The sequence below is a fragment of the Xyrauchen texanus genome, chromosome 41 (assembly GCF_025860055.1).
Source record: "Xyrauchen texanus isolate HMW12.3.18 chromosome 41, RBS_HiC_50CHRs, whole genome shotgun sequence".
Lineage (NCBI taxonomy): Eukaryota > Metazoa > Chordata > Actinopteri > Cypriniformes > Catostomidae > Xyrauchen > Xyrauchen texanus.
This window is the reverse complement of record NC_068316.1, coordinates 23,059,132-23,080,747: the sequence shown is the minus strand read 5'-3', so window position 1 is coordinate 23,080,747 and position 21,616 is coordinate 23,059,132. Positions and strand designations below refer to the sequence as shown.

The 21,616-nt window shown below is 38.0% G+C and overlaps 1 protein-coding gene across 1 annotated transcript in view; it reads right to left on the bottom strand.

Moving 5' to 3' along the window:
• The window catches only part of LOC127634024 (TGF-beta receptor type-1-like), an 88,082-nt gene that overhangs the window by 22,677 nt on the left and 43,789 nt on the right, over positions 1–21,616 (bottom strand). The window contains exons 2-5 of the mRNA XM_052113419.1: positions 15,951–16,196; positions 10,896–11,132; positions 3,274–3,504; positions 948–1,115 (exon numbers count right to left, since the gene is read on the bottom strand). Coding sequence (XP_051969379.1) covers positions 948–1,115; positions 3,274–3,504; positions 10,896–11,132; positions 15,951–16,196 — 882 coding nt within the window. The remainder of the gene's footprint in view (positions 1–947; positions 1,116–3,273; positions 3,505–10,895; positions 11,133–15,950; positions 16,197–21,616) is intronic.

Sequence of the window (21,616 nt, the reverse complement as noted above, 5' to 3'; positions counted from 1 at the left end):
CGTTTGAAGTGTTCAGTGCAACGAAGCGGTATTCAAGACAGCTGCAAATTTCTGTACATAAAAAAACAGAACAGTGGTTGATTCAGATGGTAATAGCATGGTACATGATATATATGTATGTGTGTGTAATACACACACACACACACACACACACACACACACACACACACACACACACACACACACACACACACACACACACACACACACACACACACACACACACACACTTCATTGTACAGAATGATTACCATATTCATGAAAAAAAATAAAAAATCCTTTCTGGTAACCTTAGGTCTTTCATCGTATTAGGATCAATAACAAATAAGGATCTCCAAGATCAATAAAAGTAACAAATCTTTCAATTCTAGTTTCAAATGTTCCAAGTTCTCAAGATGTCACATATTTAAAAAACTTTTAACCATTTTCAACAAAAGTTTAGATTTAATGACTCTTAAACGGTCAAGGGTAGTTCACCCACTAACTCACCCTTATGTTGTTTCAAACCTGTATGAGTTTATTCTGGGGAACAAAAAAAAAAAAAAATAGATGTCAAGCGGCCTCAGTCACCATTCATTTTCACTGCATAATTTTCCAAACAATGAAATTAAATGGCGACTTAGGCCATCATTCTGTCTAACATCTCATTTTGTTTTCCATGGAAGATTTGGAACAACATGAGTCTAAGTAATTTTTGGGTGAACTATCCCTTTAATATGCAAATAAAACAACAATGGACTGTGTGTGACACAAAACATTGTTCTTTGTTTATGAGTGCCACATCATTGACATCACTGATTGTTAATACCATGGTACTTTTCGGTACTTTTTTGTTAGTTTCGTTAAAAGTTATTCATTTCTGTTTGATATCAGGCAGTCGGTGCACCAAACACAGGTGTGAGTGCTACTGTGCAACTTTCACAGAGCACAGGTGAGCAAACAAATACCTTGTGTTCCGACAATCTCCATGTGCAGGTGAGCCAGGCCACTGGCAGTGGACAAAGACAGCTTGATCATGCCCTCCACAGTAACTGTGTACCGATTTAGGTAGTCAAACAGGGAGCCATGTTCATGGTAGTCTGATACAAGCCACAGCTGGGTCCACGTCCCATTGTCTGAGAGAGAGAAAAGAGAGATTGAGAGAGAAAAGACAGATTAGATGAGCAAATATCAGTGGATTTTAGAGTACGAGACCTCCAGATGGCTCGTGATATCTTAAATCCGCTGGGCGGACATCAACAACTGCTCAATATAAACACAAGCACACACACCACCTGCTTTCTACATTCCCGCTGAATAAAGGTTGGATAAAAATTCAGCAACACTTCTTATCTCTAAATGAATTCTGTCTGATTTGAAATGGGATGTACTGTAGCTCAAACATTCCAGTCACTAGAAAATGGCTCAGGTACCTGCTTCAATGTAAGCCTGAAGGATTTTTCCCAATTTATCTTCCAACAGTGTGGAAATCCTAAACTGGATTGCTTAGAAAAGTAATAGCATACCTTTCCTCAACAAGCCGCACGATTTCAGGAATCATGACTGTAGCACATAAAATGCACGACGAGTTGCATGTCGAAGTTTAATAGTTCGGTTTAGGGATTTTTTCAAATACCTAAACCAAAGTATGAGCAGCAGTAATAGTGATGCTTGCCTTAGCATTGCCAATTATTTAAGTATTTATTTGCAATTTATTTGCAACATTTGATATAGTTACATACAAATGTATAGATACATATTACGGCATAAATATGAGTTGATGTTAATTTAATTTTTAGGGTAAAAGGGTAATAAATTCTCAATCTTGAGAATTTGTAATACATTTATTAAATGTACATATTTGACATAAAAGGATGAAACATAGTTTTTGTTTTAAATGGTTAGGAAAAACTAAAAAGTAAAAAATACCCTAAAAAATGTAATCCAGAGGGCAACTATTGCCCCTTAAAAGTAAAACTTAATTTCTGACACTGTTCCAAACTCATATGGCTTTCTTATGCGGAACACAGAGGGAGAAAATTTTATGAATATCCCAGTATGTTCAATACAATGAGAGTTGAAAGTGACTCACTTTAAATCTTAATAAACTCACTCTAAAATGTCATACAAGTAGACAATGCATCTTGTGCATCATAATCCAAGTCTTCTAAAGGCACACAAAAGACGATTTTCAGTTTGTTGCACATTCATAAGCGCTATGAGAGAAGCTTGTTCACGTGAGACTTTGCATTGTGTTAAGTGCAATTTTAATAATGTTTTGGGTGCTTTATGCTTTAAAGAGAGTCATTTTTAACTGCATTTGTACTTAAAAAGATGGACTGGAATTAGTGCTGTTAGTCGATTACATTTTTAAATGCGTTTAATGCATAACTTTTGCATTGCAAGTTAATCGCAATTAAATCACAGATTTAAAAAGTGCTAAAATTTGACACCATATATAATCCTTTACTTGTCAAAATGTATTTATTTCCATCTTAGGAAATAAAATAAAACAATATGTAGCAATATAATGCTTTATTAACATTTTCCAAACAAAGCCTTTTACAATATAAAGAGAGAAATGCACTAAAAAAGGACCAATTAAAGTAACATTAAATGTTTCACAAAGTCTAAGGGGGAGTTTGATTAATTGAAAGACCTAGTCCCCACATAAATATATTGTAATGTAAATATTTATTGCAACTGGAATGAAATCCCTTAAACTCTTTTCTCAACAATATAAATCTACCAGTAGATTGTGGCTATTCGCATTTTAGCAGCAATCGTGAAGCTGCGTTCATGTTTCGCGTCAGTGCATCAACGTCAGCGCTGAGCGCCGCTTTGAACTCACCATGAAAAACGATTACAAACAAACACGTCTCATTCTATGTTTTGATGATGGCTAAGACTTGATGTGCTCCTGTGGTAATTAAAATGCACCTTACATAGGCTGAAAACTGGCAACTAGTGTGTTTTATGCTAAGCTTGAAGGCTCTTCTATGCAGAAGGGTTCTGGCATTTTTGCATGTCTGTTTTTGGCATGTGTGTCAGTGTAATGACTCCAGACAGACACATTCGAATTCTGACAGTCCTAACTGGAATATTTGTTATATTCTCACCTTTTGTGTTCCACCTAATTAAGTCAAGTGTGTATGGAATGAAATGAGGGAGAGTAAATTTTTTTGGTGAACTATACCTTTAATATTCGCAAAACCCTTAAAAACATGTTAAGGATTCATCCTAACTATTAACGAGCCCTTTAAACAAATCCCTGCATGCATCAGTGCTGCTGACCTTTGTTGTCAGCGGCGATGAAGCCGAGGATATTCTCATGCCGGAGCATCACAGTCTGGTAGATCTCCGCCTCCCGAAACCAGGACCGCTCCTCTCTGGAGGAGAATATCTTTACTGCCACCTCCTCTCCTCTCCACTTTCCCCGCCACACCTCTCCAAAGCGGCCCTTGCCGATGCTCTCTTGCAGGATTATGGTTCTGGCTATGGTTCTCTGCACCAGCAGAGGAAGACCTGGAAAAGATTAAAGAGAAAGATAGATTATATATAGACAGAAAGAGAAAAGAAATTGGATGCCATGACTGGGCGAAACAGTATGCTAAACAATATCCAAAATGTTTTAGTTTTTTTTAAGCTTTACTTATAATGTTAGTAATGTTCTTTTACACAAAAACAGTTTCAATGCAGTATTATTTTTCTGGTCCTCTGTCTGAAACACTTGGTTTTCTGTGTACTTCACCTTTAAGACACCCCAACTGGTATGACTGGCTAAAACCTTTACAAGTCTCGCCTTGCCTCAGTGCTTCAGTACGCATTTAGTCTCAGAAAATACGGTAAGTTTTCCACGGTAGGAAATGAGCAGAACAAAACGTATAAACTCACTGACACGTTCAGGACCATCGTTTAAATAATCCTACACCTGACACATTCTGGAACTTCGTTTAAATCATTCCTAGTATCTGGATCCTTTAGAAGACTATGCAGGTATACAGCTTTTTTTTTTTTTTTAAAGGAACATAACAATGTCTGGGAACTTCTTAATCTTTTTGTTGGTTAAAAGCAAACTACAGTAACAATAGTACCACTTTCAAAGTTAAAGTACATAAGCAGCTCTCTCTTACAGCATGACAATTAGTTATGTTGTGGAGGCGGAGATATTAAAATGAACACCACATTGTGACATAACTACAGTATGTGGATGACTTAAAACACTTATTTTTATTTGTAGAAACAATAAATGCTCTTTTTGGGCTGGAGAGGACGTTTTGAGTTCTGAAACTTACATTATATTTTTATAATATAATGACCTCTTACATGTCAAAATATCAAGGAAAATTCAAATCCTCAAGTCATGCCCTCTTTAAGCTTTACAAATTTGTGTTTTTAAACATAGCTGTAAGAATGTACATAATACAGTACTGGTTCTCAGTTCTCATGTTTTTTGTCACATTGGTTTGTGTCTGACAGATTGTTCAAAAGTATTGATTTGTGGTTGAGTGAATACATTGTTAGAGTCAAACAAATAGCAAGTGAGTTCAATACAGACCAATAATCACTTCAATGGATCATTAAAAAAAGAACCATCACATAGTAGCCATTCATTTGTTAAATCACTGGCCTTCACTGGCCGTATGTTTGCTGTTGCCTGCAACCAGCAAATAGAGTGTAATTTTGTGCAGAGCCCAATCTTTCTCTCATCAAATTGTTTTCTAACTGCAAGCTCACAACTCAGCTAAAATAGAAGATTGTTTTGCCGTGGGGCAGTAGTCTTCACAGCAGACACTAGCAGTTGTGACGAAAACAGTGGCATTAAGTATTTAAAACCTAATTTAGATCAGATGCTAGGGTGTCATGATAGGAAATGAACTAAATTGGATAAGTGTCTGAATTAATTCAGCTAGTCAAGTGCAGCATACACTTATACAAGTGAAGTTAGCAGCTGAGACCCCCACAAGAATATAATATTTGCAATTGTAGCAGAGCATCCAAATTATAGACATGTGTTTATCACATTAGCACAGGGAAAAGAGAAATTTGTATTATTTAAAAACAATTAAAAGCAGATTGAGATACAGGTGCTGCAACATGTTGCTGTGGTGTTCATACGGGAGGTTTGAATCTTCCCATTGACTGAATTCGGCTGTTGACTGTCCCTGTCAATAATACAAAAAAAGGCCAAAAATGGAAAGAAATACCAGAGGAGATTGTGTGTGTATGTGTGTGTGTCTGTGTGCGTTCGTGCATGCGTGTGTTTGTGTAGGAAGTGAAGAGTAACAAATCACAACCATTTAACCTCTATGGTCAATCTTGAGGTTTATGTTCTCTAGCAACATTACAGTGAGTCATTTTACACTAAAGCCTTCAGGGATGGACTCAAAAGACTAGTGCCGCATCAAAAATAGAACAGCAAGCTATTAGAAACCAAATGGAGCATGTATTCTGTATGGGAATGTTGGGAAGCCATGGAGACAACGGACGGGGTCAGTATAAGCCAATCACTATCCAGCCAACAGCAACTACCCCACTAAAAGCTTACCGATCTGCCCAATAATCTCATAGAGAGGGCACGAGAACTTTGGCCTTTGCATGGCTGGGATATTCAGAGCAGGTGGGGTGAAAGTATGCATGGTATCTATAGGCTGAATACAAACACCAGATACAGCATTTGTTAAGTCCTGTTTAATTATTCCAACCAGGAACCCCAAACTAGGGTTATGTGCCATGCAGCACTAAATTGTGAAGGCCTTTTAAAATCCAATTCAATTCCTGAATGTGAACTGAATTTAAATTGAGGTAGCAAACAGGATGCGGAATTGCATTTCAAAATTGAATTTAAGAGAGTAAATTTAAAATGAAATGAAACTCAAAAACATTCTTGGAAGTGCTACAAGTGTAGTGTTAGTACTACATCTCATTTTTCAGAATGAATAATGCATAAGCATGCACATACAAAGCAAACACACATATTCTGGAAACGTATTTCCAGGAACATAAAAAAAAATGACATATTATTTCAGTGATGCTATTATCGAGTCATAAAAATGGAATAAAACTTGGAATATCACAGGATTAGACAACTTTGGGATGAAACGAATGTCAATTTTAAAATTAATAAAAAATAAATAAATACATAAAAATTGCAATATGACCAAGTGTGATTATTTAGCCGCAAAACTGATGATAAATTTAAAGTAAAAAATTAAACATAAAATCCAGATTAACTAAAACAGAATACAAAGAATTTGGGAAAAATAAAATGTTTTTCACAGGGCCCTACTTTAGATAGTATTAGTAATCATTGTCTAAATTGCTACCTATAAAAATGTTCTATTCTATTTACATATTTAAATTTCATCATATTTAATACATTTAATACATAATACATTTTATTAACCTCTATGGACCATGGTGGAAGAACTGCTTTAATTTACCCCAAAGTCTTAAATTGAGCTGAACTACATGAAGCTCACAAGATGGAAACTTTAATTCTTGCAATTTTCAAGAAAGAAATTTGGTGTTTGACTGATGAATTTCTTTGAATTTAGTCAAATTCCTCATAACATTTACTATGAAGATAAATAATAAAAACAGTGTAGTGGGAGAATGTGTGGGCTGACTATCTCTTGACCTTCTCAGTTATATATGCTTCCAATCACTGATTCAATTTGCCTATGACAGGGATGGCAAGGTCAGGCAGACAGGCGGAGAACTGCAGAGACTGTGAGCAGTGTCGTGGGACAGACATGAGGTGTACAGACACAGCCAAAAGAGGAAGACAGGGAAAAAAATTATGTGTACAATGTGACTCACTGGTGAGGTTATGTCATGCAAGAGATCCAGACGCAGACAGCTAAAGTAAGACATGTAAGTGGCGCCACACCAAGCCAGACATCCAGACTAAATCAAATGTGGCTAAAAATGTCTAACAGACACCAGACTGCTTAAATGCATTAAGAAATGGGTTACTGGGAATTAAAAAAAAAAAAAAGGTAGTCCAAACCTAATTAAAGAACCGATTTAAACTTATTCTTTAAACCTAAGGCCTCTTTTAAAAGTGAATTGTGTAGTTTAAAGTCAACATGAAATCAGCTGACATTAATTTTCTTATTGTTTTTCCTGGTCATATTTTGAACATCAGCTCATGATATCCCCCAAAAATAAATAACAATCTTACAAACGACTAAAGTTGTCAGTTGTTAGGCATCTGATCTCATGTGAGTGTTCTTCAAAAGTACTATTAATTTATTTAGGGGTAAAACATTTTTTACAATGAAAAAGATTTTGAGTGCACCTTTAAATAAAAGGATGTGGGAAGGAAAACTAAATTTGAGGATTTTTTAAATTCACACCCTCATTAAAACTGCAGAATGACTGTGTCCTTGGATATGTTCTGTCTAAGTTTCAACCACCTCCACAGATTTTCTCTTTCAGTAAACATGAGAAACAGCCGAGGAACCTTTTTTTCCTGTGCAAATTAAGTTGGCATAGATATCTTAGTATGTGTGACCTCAGCTGAAGCCTACGGGTTTGTTTGGACCTCATTCCAGTTCTTACACAACAGATAAGGCCTTGGGGAGAGACGTTAGAGTGTCAAGTTAGCGCTACCCTGTTTTTACGGCTTGCCGTGGAGACAGCACAGCCGAAGACGTGCCAATAAGATAACTGCCAGTTTACACTCAGCACCGCATCTTTAAACCTGCCTGAGATGTTGTGCGATGACTGCTGCGATTTATGAAACCACAAACACACACAAAAGTGGAGGGAGGGAGAGAAATAAAGATAATCAAAACAGACAACAAAGAGCCATGCAGACATGCAGACATGCAGACATAACATTCATGGTGGCACGCACACATCAAAGGAGGCAGGTGTTTAAAAAGACAAGCAGGTAATTATATTGAGTGAACAGTGTAAATAAAGCAAGAATAACAGGAATCTTCTAAAAAGTTTCCCCGTGAAGCAGATTACAATTAATTAAACTTCATGCATCTTTATCGTGCAAATTGCTATCTGATTGGGAATTGGCACATTCCATTTACACCACAATAATGTTTTCGTTGCAAAGAAAAATCTTTTTCTTTACATTTTGCCCTTCAATCCACACTGAGATAGCATTTTTGACAGCAAAAACTGTGCTTTTTGAAAACGCTCTCACAAGCAGATAAATTGATAAACTGTGTTGTGTGGACAGGGAAAACGGAGATATCTGAAAATGATCATGCATTTGTTGTCATGTGACACAGTCATGTGATCCATTCCACCCAAAACAATCAAGATGGCGGCCCATGTTGTAGAGGCATTGTTGTGCCTGCTATTCACATTGAAAGCACTGTTAAAGATAAATGTTACTTTGTACAACCTTCACAAGGTGACAGCAAGTGTACTCAGAACTGCCGTCTGGCAACAGAACACGAGGACATTTGCGTTTTAGATTGTACGTGGAACGCTGATTTCTCTGCATGCGCAGTAATTTGATTTAGGAGCTTTATTTTCATACTTTTCAGTGTGGATGAGCAACTTTTCGAAAATGCTTTAAAACAGCAGTCTGGATGAAGAGCGTTTCAAAAATGAAAACGCCCTTTTCAAATGTATCCGGATTAATGTGGATGTGGCCTTAGCCACTTAAATGTATCTCAGCACAGCAGATATAAATCTGATGAACTCTTCCCACGCTATAGGCATACTCTAGAACACTTGATTCTGATTGGTCAACCCAGCGGTTTGATATTTTTTAAAAATGACCGCACATCCAGGGAGTAAGCAATATTTCACCGGTCATCGAGAGTCATCTTTTGTAGATCTCATATCACTCTGTGATATTTACAAGTAAGCTAATGTAAGCCCGTTTATCGGTCCAATAGCGGTCTCCAATAATACGGGTGAAGGTCTCTGCGCGTTACTGTCTTTCTTGTTATGCAACACAACAATATTAAATGAAATACATTTTCTCTTATGTATTACCTCGTTATTTCATCTGACTCCATAAATGAAAAAGGTTTTTAATGATATCTGAGCATCATTAAAAGTGAGCGAACGTTTGATTATTCTTTTAACTCCTTTAATTATATTTTACCCGATTAGATTTAGAAACTATGTCGCTTTGAGGTTCTCGCGTGTTTTTTCTCTACACCGCGGGTCTCACGATCACAAGCGGCCAGTATTGGATCATCAAACAGAGGTAATTGCTATATACCTGAGATTGGTCACGTTCAAGTTCACACAATCAAAGATACTTCAGTATAGCCCCATGGAATTGCATACACTTGAATGTAACTTAACGTTTTCTTCAGTAGAGGTCACGGCCACTATTACAGATGTAAGTTGACCAAAATAACTTCTCTTGTAATAGCTTTGGATTGGCCATGCGTGGTTTCCCACGTACACTTATCTGGAGAAACATCAAATTAGAACAGAGGTAAGACACACCCGAATTTAGATTGGTCAAGCAGCGTTTGGCCATGCGTAAAATGTTCTAAACGGAACCAAGTACACTTGAATCGATGCCAAATATTAGTCGTCACTAATCTGATGCGGACTTGCGGTAACATACGAATCGTTTAATCTGTTTGGGAAACACAATGTCAGAGTCAGTCAGAATAAAATGTTGACAATTTATTGACCAGGTAACATAATCAATTCATCAGTTCCAATTAGACAGTGATAAGTCAAATTTAGACATTTTATCAAAACATAAGAAATTCGAATTGCAATCACCTGATATAAATTACAAACAGTAAACTGTTTGGGATCGTCTGATTACAGAGAACCCTGAGCAATGCGTCACATTTCCTTAAATACCCAAACCATGAACAAAGGGAATTTTGGGAGTGGTTAGGTTTGGAAGTCCTGGGGACATACCTCATTAACATACAAGCAGGGATGGGGACAGACCTCCAGAATTACAAAGCATTTGGCAAATACCTTATAACTTTGTTGTCATTAAGTTTACAAACCTGGGAATAAGAGCACTATACCAGACGCCCGGACACATTTTAAATGATTCCAAACATGTTACACTAGTTACATTATTTGTATACATCAGATATAGACTTTTGTTACATACAGATCTTAGGTGATTCTGAGCTGAATGGGTGAGGGGGAGAGAGGAGAGAGTGGGACAGATGTGGAAGGGCAACAATGAGGTGTGAATTTGCAGTCTTCGCTCAGTGGGATGTGGTGCCTCAGGAAGAGTTGCTAATTGCGAGAAAGTTAGTTTGTTGATTTTCTCAAAGATCATACATTTGCTCTTTGCCTTTGAATGCAAACACATTGGCACCCTGCCTTACACTAACAAAATAATTCAAATTAATCTTTATTTTCAATTTATTTATGTGTCAATTAGTCTTGCTATAAGCGAGATAATGTCCAGTTACACGGTCATTTTCACATAAAAAAATCTGATGCAAACTGAAGGTGGAAATCAGCTGTTTCTGGAGACTCCACAATCTCTTTCCTTTCACATTATAATGTAATTTAATCTCAAATCAATATTTTATGTCCATTTATTTGGTAGTCTTGTAATGAGTGGGATAAAGAGCAGTCAGTCCATCATTTTCATAATATAAAGTCAGATGCAAACCGGAGGTGGAATTCAGCTGTTTCTGGAGACTCTGTGAACTCTCTGTATGGGTTTAATTTGAGATAACCGGCTGACTATAGATTATCTCTTTCATAGTTCATTATGTGAGTTTGTTAGAATGATTGGATTACTATTCATATCGAAGGTCACATAAACTTGGTCTTTTCATTTTTAGATAGCTAGGCAATCTCTGAAAATGCATGAATTGACCAAATATAAATACACCAAAATACAGGCATAAAGATAAGACAATTTGGACACCATTAGCTATGCGTGAGATTGAGTACACAGACACTGATTATGGCATAAAATGATTGTGACGTACCAGAGCCTGAACCCGATGTGGTCATGTCATATATGAGGTCTTTAAGTGTGGTTCCAACGGTAATGAAGGGGTGGTCCATGGAGGGATCTTCCTCGTTAGGCACACGGTGGTGGATGACCGAACGGCTATGGCAAATGTAGAAAATGGTGACCATCATGAAGCAAACCACACACACGGGACCTGCGATCAGGGCAGCAAAGGCCACAGGCCCCAATGTTTGAGGCTTTTGTGTTGGCACTGTGTGAGAAAAGTGAAATAGAGAGATGGAGAGAGAAATTGTTGTGAGAAATTACTTCAAAAAACTTTGACTCATCATTTTCTTATTTTCCTATTTGAACATACATAAACTACAGATTTTTTTTAGCAATATTAAATAAAGCCATAAGCAGGGTGCATAAGAGGGTGTGTCAATGATTTTGCCATGGTTAAGGCGTCTTCTAAGGAACAATGCCAATCAGTAAATCCTCCCTAACCTATGGTAAAAACTTGTAAAATGGCTCATTCAATCAGTTTTAGACCTAGAATTATCAGTTTCATTATGTTATTTAATGGTTAATTAAAAGTAATAATTATTAAAAGTTACAGATTAATTTTAATGATTTGTACAGGTTTTGATGGAGGCTCCTTGTAAAGTAAGCAAGACCAGATTGCACAAGAAAATAATAAAAAAAATTATGTATTATTTACTGTAATAGTAGTAGTGTCTTTGAAAACGTTAGAAATCAGAAATTCAATCCGTAGCCAAATAAATGAAAGGTAGCTGATGCCATTTACTTTATTTGTTCTATCAGAAGGATCTATTATCTTCAAGATTGTTTCAGAACAAAATGCTGGGATGCCATTTACATATTTTTATGCAAATATTTACATAATTAAACATATATGCTCACTTGAGGTGGATATTGTTTTTCAGTAAGACGACATGTGCATAAACTATGATGGAAACAAATTATAGAAATATAAAATGCACATCAAAAAAGTCAAGTGACTTTGCCTTAACAAATATCATCAATATCATCGTATAGACTAGAATCTCAAATTTCAAGTCAAGGTGCTAAAAGAGCCGCACGAGGGTAGTTCCGTCCCAGAAATGATGTAGGAACTGTGCTCGGGACCGACCTCGCCCTCGCCCTCTGGGCGACGAAGATCACAGTGCGGTCTCTCGGGTGGGCGATGTCCACCTTGTTGGTCCAGGAGCACCACCTTTGGCTCAACCTGGTCGAGATGAGAGAGGCCGACAAGGCATGGTTCCTTAATGCCCCCATTTCCCAGGCTGGCCTATTCGGCGACACCGTCAAGGAATTTGCACAGCAGTTCTTGGCAGTGAAGCAGCAGACGGAGACCATCCGTTAGTTCACCGTCTGATCATCGCCAAAGGCGTCCCCCTGCGGAGGCTGTACCGGCTCTGCTGCTGCCCGCCTTCACAGCCCCGCCCCGGCGTCGAACACCCCGCAGAAGGCAGACACCACCCGCCTCACTGCCAAGAAGGCGGCTTCGGGCGACCCGGGGACCAGGAGACCTGCTGTTCCAGAGCTGGTGAACAGACCACTCCATCTCCCGGTGGGAGAAACTTTTGTTCCTTTTTCATTAAATTTCGCTGCACGCTCAAGTAGCAGTGGTCCCAAAAGTTTAACAAAAGAGCGGTTTCCTTATTCCTTGGTCACATAACCGGTATGTACGGCCGCCATTACGACCACTGTCCACCATTCCTTTTTGGCATGTTCGGCATTGCAACAGCGGTCCCATTACCCTTGAGTGCCTAGCTGTGGCACAAACGTACCCACGCCTGGATGGTTTTGACGGACCATGGGGACGAAGGACCTCCTTCCCCCTTCTCGACCGATCCGCTGGCGAGTATCAGGAGTCAGGTAAGTGCATTGATGTCTCTCGACTCAGCACGGCCACAGGGCTCAAGTCCCACCACTATGTCCTATGAGATTGTCCCCTTGGTCCCCCTTGCCCGAAGCTTGGACGCGTGGTTTGCGCTCTCCAACCCATTGCGATGGCTGGCCCAGACGCCCGCCCAGGTTTATCGCCGTCAACTTCACCTCTGTGAAGGCCGAGAATGCAGCCACCTTGCGCGTTGGAGCCCTCTGAACTACGCAAATATGCATTTCACCCAGTGAGACTACTTGCACAGACCCTGTGCAAGGTCAGGGAGGACGAGGAGCAGGTCGTCCTGTAGTCCTTTTGGGGTCTACGGGGATCCCCCTTTCAGCCCCTGGAGTCAGCTGAGCTTAAGGCACTCTATTTAAAGACTGACTGCGCTCACTTCCATCAAGAGGTTAGGTGACCTGCAAGTGTTCTCTGTCAGCAAAACGTGCCTGGAGTTCGGTCCATGTGCCCAAGGTTCCCACGACCCCATTCAGGGATCAGGTAGTGAACCTGCAAGTGCTGCCCCAGGGGGAGCCAGACCCAGCCTTCACATTGCTGTGTCCAGTGCGTGCTTTACGCATTTATTTGTACCGCACACAGAGCTTTAGAGTCTCTGAGCAGCTCTTTGTCTGCTTTGGTGGACAGCGGAAAAGAGAGTATCGCCCACTGGATCATTGACGCCATAGCTATTGCATACCACGCTCAGCATGTGCCACCTCCTGCAGGGCTACAAGCCCATTCTACCAGGAATGTGGCAGCCTCCTGGGCCCTGACTAGTGGCGCCTCTCTAACAGACATTTGCAGAGCAGCAGGCTGGGCAACACCCAACACATTTGCGAGGTTCTACAATCTCTGGGTTGAGCCGGTTTGTCCCGTGTCTTAGAGGGAATTTTAGAAAATGGGGCTTTTTTCTAACAGCGCGTTACATTAGAATTTGTGTGGATGATAATGCCATCTGAGCCACTAAATTGAATAGTGAGAAGGAACAATGAGCCTTTATAATCCATGTAAAAAAAAAAAAAAAAGGTTAACAAAGTAATGCCAGACGATGTGTGTCTGGTTTGTGTAAACAAGCAAGTCAAGCTAAATTCCTCATGCTTGTCATATTCTGTGAAGCCAATGTAGTTGACATTATTCCTTTTTAAAATAAAAAAAGTTCCCATAGATGACTGTCTAGACTTCAGACAGATATTCCATTGCAGGGACATCACAAGCTCATGTGATTCATCTCATGAGGACATCGATAACTTCCTTGAAAAAGTAAGTGTTACCAGCTAGCAAAAGGAAGGCAGAGGACAGTTTGACATGGTGATCCCTACAAACTGAATAAGACAACAAACAGCACAGGTTGGACCAGCTGTTCCAAATTACATTCTTAACGGTCTTTGTTAACATGGAAGTCTGTGGATGAGGATTGAAGTGTCTTCATCTGAAATTCCTCTAGAGAAAACAATCGTCTAAAACAGGCACCATAGCATGATCCGAGGAGTTAAGAAAAAAATATGATTTTTTTATAAACTGAACATAACAATTTTACCAAGCTCATGTTTGTCAGTTGTCCATGATTTTAGTTATTTAAATGTTCTCTGAAGGAAAATGTCCAACTCAGTCTGCCAAAGTGACAAAGAATTCCTTTTTTTTTTTTTTAAGTGCACCCTCTGGACTACAGCAATAGTTTCCTTCTATGAGCTATTCTTTCTGTTTCTCAAATGTGGGCTGAGGATTTGCTTTAGAGCTATTTAAGAGCAGCAACCAGAACATTAGGATTTTTGCCATGCCATCAAGACAATAACTTAACAACAGACTCCTGGAGGCATTCACATTTGATTGCTGAATGGAGTGAGCGTATTTTTGTGTTCATGTTTAAAGCTATGCGTGACTGCCAACATTTTTCATTAACTTCTTCTATAAAAATATACATAGTCATTTGGAAGGTGTACGTTCCAATAAAAGAATTATTATTGTTATTAGCAAGCCTGACTAAATGTTACTCGGCATTGATTCAGCCGACCTTTAAAAGACTGATCTGTAAAAAAAAAATGATTCAACCCAAAAAGTAGGGCTGAATCAAAGCAAAAGTTGTCACATTCCACTTGTCCCCTACTGTGTCTACATTAGTAGTGGACATAAACGCAACTTTTTCTGTGTGTAACAATACATGTGAATTTAATTTAAGCAATTCTGTGGACATCTTATCTGCTACTAATTAAGACAACTGACACTTTTGTCTCTCTTGATGTATGAATTGTATTGCTTTAGATAACAAAATATCAAATCCATGCAGCATTTATACTACAGACTTTTTAGGGACACTGTATCTGGGTAATTGACATTAAATATTTTTGGAAAATCAACATGCCCTGCAGTGTGACATGCTATAACCAATCTAAAACTACTTTAAACAGCATTATACATGGAGCTTTAATCACCTCATATTAATTGCAAGACTGCATGGAATATTAGCACTTTAAAATTTTCACACAGTAGGACCATGTCCCAGGGGTTGATTTTTATTAAAACTAACAGATTTCAACTTTTTTGCTTTTGTAATATGAAGGTTATATTAAAACTGACTTGGAAATGTTTTTACCAAGCCATTTTTTAGCCTTGTCCGATACCAAACATTCAATATTAAACTATTAAAATAAATAATAAATATACTATTTTAATTTAATCCCAAAATAAATTTTGTGAAATAAACAAACCATTTTGATATTTATTGTGTGACAATAATTTATAACAAACTTCACAAAAATGAAGATCATGCTTGAGATTAAATATGAGATGTGATTTTAAGAAAAAAATAAAAAATAAGAAAAATCAAGGTAAATATCATTTATGAGCAGTCTAATGTATTTTTGTTGCATCATTTCCAACCAAGCTGTAATTTTGTCAAAAACCGTCAAATGAAAAATGTCATTTCCATCACTGTAATTTCCACCACAAAATTCTGTTAAACACAATACATAATTTGAGATGTGCTGAAAATGGCACTGTGATGGGATTTTTATGACTTTCAGAAAAAAGTTTACATTTTGAAAAATGTTTTAACAACATTTAACTGTCTAGAAGTCTACAGTTACGTTATGTTTCAACTACCAATCTGCTATTTTGCGTTTTAAATATTGGTAACAGCTATTGTTTGACCACTGATTTGCATGTCAATCTACTGAGTCTTACCTGGGAATGTTGTGAGGTCAGGGTTCTTGTTGCACCAGTCCGTGTCACAGCACATGGGGTAAATCCCCGTGTTGTCTTTGGTGGAGGGTGCACAGACGAAGGGCCGGTCACGTGGTATCAGCTCAATCTCACTTATGCAAAAACTCTGTTGCGTGGTGACGCTGCCTGATTTTGTGATGGAAACGTAGCACAGACCGTCTGTGGCACAGGTGTGGTTTGGGCATCGGTGACAGTAGCATTGTAAGGCTGAAAAGAATCAGAAAAAATAACATGAATGCTTTATAATTAAAAAGACACCTTTTTTTTTAATTAGACAAACCTCAACCTTGACCAATAAAACAAAAATTTACAAAACAAGCTACAGTATGAGAAGAACGACTGACAACAGTCTATTGTTCAAAATTAAGACAAAAAGTATTGTGACACTTTTTAGTGGAACATGTCCAGAGTAAATGTAATGAACAACACATGTAGTTACTCTGTACACCTGTGAGAACTGGAGGGGAAGTGACTATCATCCCCAAAAGATTACTCTGAGACCAATTGGTTAAATAGCAATTAATCCTATTTCTCAGAAAAGGTCTTGTGTCATTTGTTTGTAGCTGCCACTTGGTTTGACAATGAGACAATTTTAGTATGATTTAATTATCCAAAAATGTCCAAATACGCTTTTGCCTTCCAAATACAACCAGTTTTGGAGATTTTAGTCTTTACTCATTAAAGTAGATTGGAGCTGTACAGTATGTCAATTAACTACATAGAAAATAGCTTAAAAGATTACTGTAGAATAGAATAGAAGATTGCTGTTGATTGAACTGACTTGCCTCAAAGGGACTTTGGAAAAAACAATTATGATGTAATATCACAAACAAAGAAAGAACATGTAGGTAAAGACTAAACTTTCACATTAAGCTTTTCTAATCAGAGCAGTCATTGTTCTTTTCGGGTAAAATGTACCATTTCACAAAAGAGAATTCCTCAACCTGGCATCAACAGATTGCCATTAGCATTTCTGCTGTCTGAGTTCAGTTGTACCATACTGACCGCCTGTCTCCCTCATCAACAAACATATGATGGCCACCATCCAAAAACAGCCCACCATCTGTACCTACTGGGTGAAAATGCAAAAACGAAGGTCATGGCAGAGCTTTGCCTACAATCAAAACTATACCATTCTAGACAATATATATATATATAGTTGAAGTCTACATACACTTAGGTTGAAGTAATTAAAAAAAATGTAACCACTACACAGATTTCATATAGCAAACTATAGTTTGGCAAGTTGTTTAGGACATCTACTTTGTGCATGACATGAGTAATTTTTCCAACAATTGTTTACAGACAGATTGTGTCAATTTTAATTGACTATATCACAATTCCAGTGGGTCAGAAGTTTACACTCACTAAGTTAACTGTGCCTTTAAACAGCTTGGAAAAATGTCAAGCCTTTGGGCAATTAACCAATTAGCTTCTGATAGGTTAACTGCAGTCAAGTGTAGGTGTACCTGTGGATGTTTTTTAAGGCCTACCTTCAAATTCAGTGCCTCTTTCCTTGTCATAATGGGAAAAATCAAAAGAAATCAGCCAAGACATCAGAAATAAATTGTGGACCACCACAAGTCTGGTTCATCCTTGGGAGCAATTTTCAAATGCCTGAAGGTACAACATTCATCTGTACAAACAATCGTATGCAAGTATAAACGCCATGGGACCACGCAGCCATCATACTGTTCAGAAAGGTGAGTTCTGACTGTTGGTTATCACCTTTCACCTCTCTGCTCTCACAGAAGAGGGTAATTGTCTTCAAAGGAAATAATTCATAAGGGTGTCTGTGGTGACCATTTCTGAACAGGACACGCCAACGCTGGAGCTACATGCGAGGACAAGTGGCTGGAGTTTATTAAAAAAAAATTGGTGCAGCTGGAGGTTTCCTGGAATGTACAATTCTAATTATTAGGCTTGGTATATTGTGATTCATAACATATAAGTATATATTATATTTTATTCCTTTGTATTTCATTCATCTGTATTGCACAGCGGCTCCCAACTCATCGTTAACAAAGACTGCGATTTACTGTGTGCGTTTGTGGGCACGTAATATAGTTATGTTGACACAGATCATCGTTCAGTTTTCAAATATTTGGAAAAGCTGCCTGATACTCGGGGGTACTTTTTCCCTGGAATTGTACTTAAGTAGTTTAAAAATGTTATACTTTTACTTGAGTATATTTTAAGTGCTGTAACTGTACTTTCACTGCACTATTTTGCCACCGTCTGTGTTCGCTACTTCCCTGTCCTGATTTTGTTTTTATCTATCAACATGATTGGCTAGGGAGAGTCTCGTGACTCATCAAATCATATGTAAAAACTTGAACGGCAGCTGCAGATCTGGTGCTAACTGTTATGGATGCTTCAAGCAGTTTACACCTGAACGTCACAGCACAGCAGCTCCTAAAAGGGCTTTTGCAGTGAAAAAGGCCAACAGCATTAATCCTGCCTCTAATTTGGAGAATTTATATCGCTTCTGAAGGCATGGATTAAATCACTGTAGGCACATGGATTATTCTACTTTTATGCTTTTTTATGGAGTTTCAATATTTTAGCACCGATTCACTTTAATTGTATGTACCACAAGAGCTGAGATATTCTTCTAAAAATCTTAATTTGTGTTCTGCAGAAGAAAGTTATACACATCCAGGATGGCATGAGAGAATTTTCATTTTTGGGTGAATTATTCATTTTTAAGTGTGATGTAGCCCATGTACCAAACAATGTTTCTCATGCCTGCTCAACCTCCTCTATTGTGCAGGACATGACGTGCAAAGTGATCATGCTTATTTAGCATTTTTTTGCATTCCTTGCATTGTTTAAACATGTTTTGTGCACAACTGGGAGGATGTCCAGCAAGATCAATAAATAAAATTCAATTGGTTCAAATTGCAGCAGCCAGTGTGCTGACTAGAACAAAGATGATCATATTAGCCCCATTTTATCATCGTTACATTGGCTAACTGTTAAATTCCGTATTCATTTCAAAATTCTGTTAACTATGTACAAAGCTTTGAATGGTCTAGCTCCACCGTATTTAAGTGATCTTCAACCACGCTATATTCCAACATGTTCATTAAGATCGCAAAATTCTGGCCTGTTAATAGTTCCTAGAATGTCAAAATCCACAAAGGGAGGTAGATCCTTTTCATATTTGGCTCCTAAACTATGGAATCGTCTCCCTAACACAGATGCAGACACCACTCTCTCAGTTTAAGTCTAGACTAAAGACTCCTCTATTTAGCCAGGCATACACCTAATTTATCCTCCAACCCACAATTGGGCTGCTTTAGTTGGGTCTGCCGGAACCAGAAACATTGAGCATGATCTCTAACTCTGCAATATCTCTAACTCTGCAATACATTTTATGGCATCTATGCTAATATTATTTTATTTGTTTCAATGTCTCAACCTCTGGACTCCTATCCTGAGGTCACCAGAACTGGCTGGATCCAGCTCCATTCCTGCTTTGTGTTGGACTCAACTGCTGCGTGTCGCTGAATGATGACTAAATGCAGCCGGTGCCAGCCAAACATCACTTTAGTCTATTATGACGGACTTCAGAGGATGAACTGATGCCAACTCCAACCTGCATCACCTCAGTCTATTGATGGACTACGATCTTGAAATGGAATGCATAGACTAACTATTGCCAACAAAAGCCTTCATCAGCCAATTAACAAGGACAATTGCATCTATGTGAACTTCTGCAATTAATCAAGATGGACTTCAAAGACTTTGGTCATTAATCTTACAGTTCAAACACAATCGATGTTTAAACACTGACCCTTAACACTTACTTGGTTTAATCATTTTAAACCATGACTTTAACTATACATAATTAATATTTACATTATATTCATGATGTTAGCCAGAGGGGAACTGGCCCCCACAGTGAGTCTGGTTTCTCCCAAAGTTACTTTTCTCCATTAATCTACATATTATGGAGTTTTGTGTTCCTTGCCACAGTCGCGTTCAGCTTGCTCACTGGGGTTAATAATACAATTATTATTTAATAATTTTTTAAACCCGATTAAGAATCGCAGTTCATCTAATTACACAACGATGATTCATCAACTTTATAGGCATTACAGTTTTATCGTCTGTTAATGCTGATCTTCTGTAAAGCTGCGATGTGTGTTGTGAAAGGTGCTATACAAATAAATTTGACTTGACAACAATAATGCTCCGTTGGCATTAAGGGAAACTTGGTCCCTACACATAAACTGATTTGAATGTAATAGTTTCATACATTATGATTTAAAATAGAGATCAGTGTATTGAACCAACCTTGCTTGTCTAGGCACTTCAGGGCGACTTTAAGAGAAACCGAAAGGGATTATGACATTTTACTTATAAACCCCTTAAATAACACTTAATGGTTATTTTCCACAACTCCATTAATTTAAAGGGAACTTTAAGGCATTCTTAAGGGAAAATTACACTAATTACAGGCAACCGGGTTCAAATATTTAAAAACTTCATAACGGTAACGCTGTTTCTGCGACAGCCCCAGAGCTCCGACGCTCTGTGTATACATCAGCATCAAAATTCACTCGCTCATTTCGTTCACTCGCTGCTGAGATGTAGTGCATTCACTATATAGGAAACCGTGAATGAGTGAATGATTTCGGACACATAGCGATTGATTTGATTGCATAAAAATTAATTGGCATCAATATTTTATTGAAATTAGACATAGATTACACGATAACATAAAAATAGAGGATCAGATGTTTTGGATCAATTGGTTGAGCCCATTTTCATCAGTGAGCCCTCATTTTAAGCTTGTTTTGAGATGCCAAAGCCTCTCCTTGAAAGTAGATGAGAGCAGGCTGGTGCAGTCTGGGGAGGAGTGAAATAACAGCTGTCAAGTCGGACAGTTCTCACTTCTCGTAATGGATCTCCAGCTAAAGACGGATATCGTGTGATTCACGTTCAAGTGCTTTGTGGATGCAATTTAAATACTGTTGCTTTGAAGTAAAATAAATTTGAACAAAACACTCAATGTACCTGTTATTTAATTCCCCCCATAAGACATGTCTTTCCATAAATTTTGTTTAATAAAGACATGTACTTTAGTTATTTCAGAAATATGATACCAATCACATATCCCATACAGAGATTGCACAGTCAGAATATTGGGAATATTCACATATAATTTATACACAAAAAAATCAAACATTGTAAAAGAGAACAAAATATCAGCTTTAAGGCAATGAGCATTAAGCTGTCGGCAGCAAGTCATTACCCATCGTACTTGCAGTTCGCGAAACTCTGAAAAAGCAACTGCACCACCTGCCTGCTACAATTGTGGCAGCCTTGCTCTCGCAGGAGTATTTTTGACATATGCAGTCATGATTTCACAGCAAGTCGGACAGATTTCTAACCGGCATGCACATGTACCGGCAATTATTTGATTGGATCATAAGCAGAGAACATGAAACATAATGTAGCCTACTGTCATTCACATGTCGCCTGTGTAAAAAATGCACTCTTAACATTTAAAATAATATTTTTCATTGTAATGTTCTAATTTCAAAATAGACTGCAGAAGATGAAAGTTGAGGTTTTAAGGCTTTAATTTGATACCAAGTATGTGAACATTGTTTTGT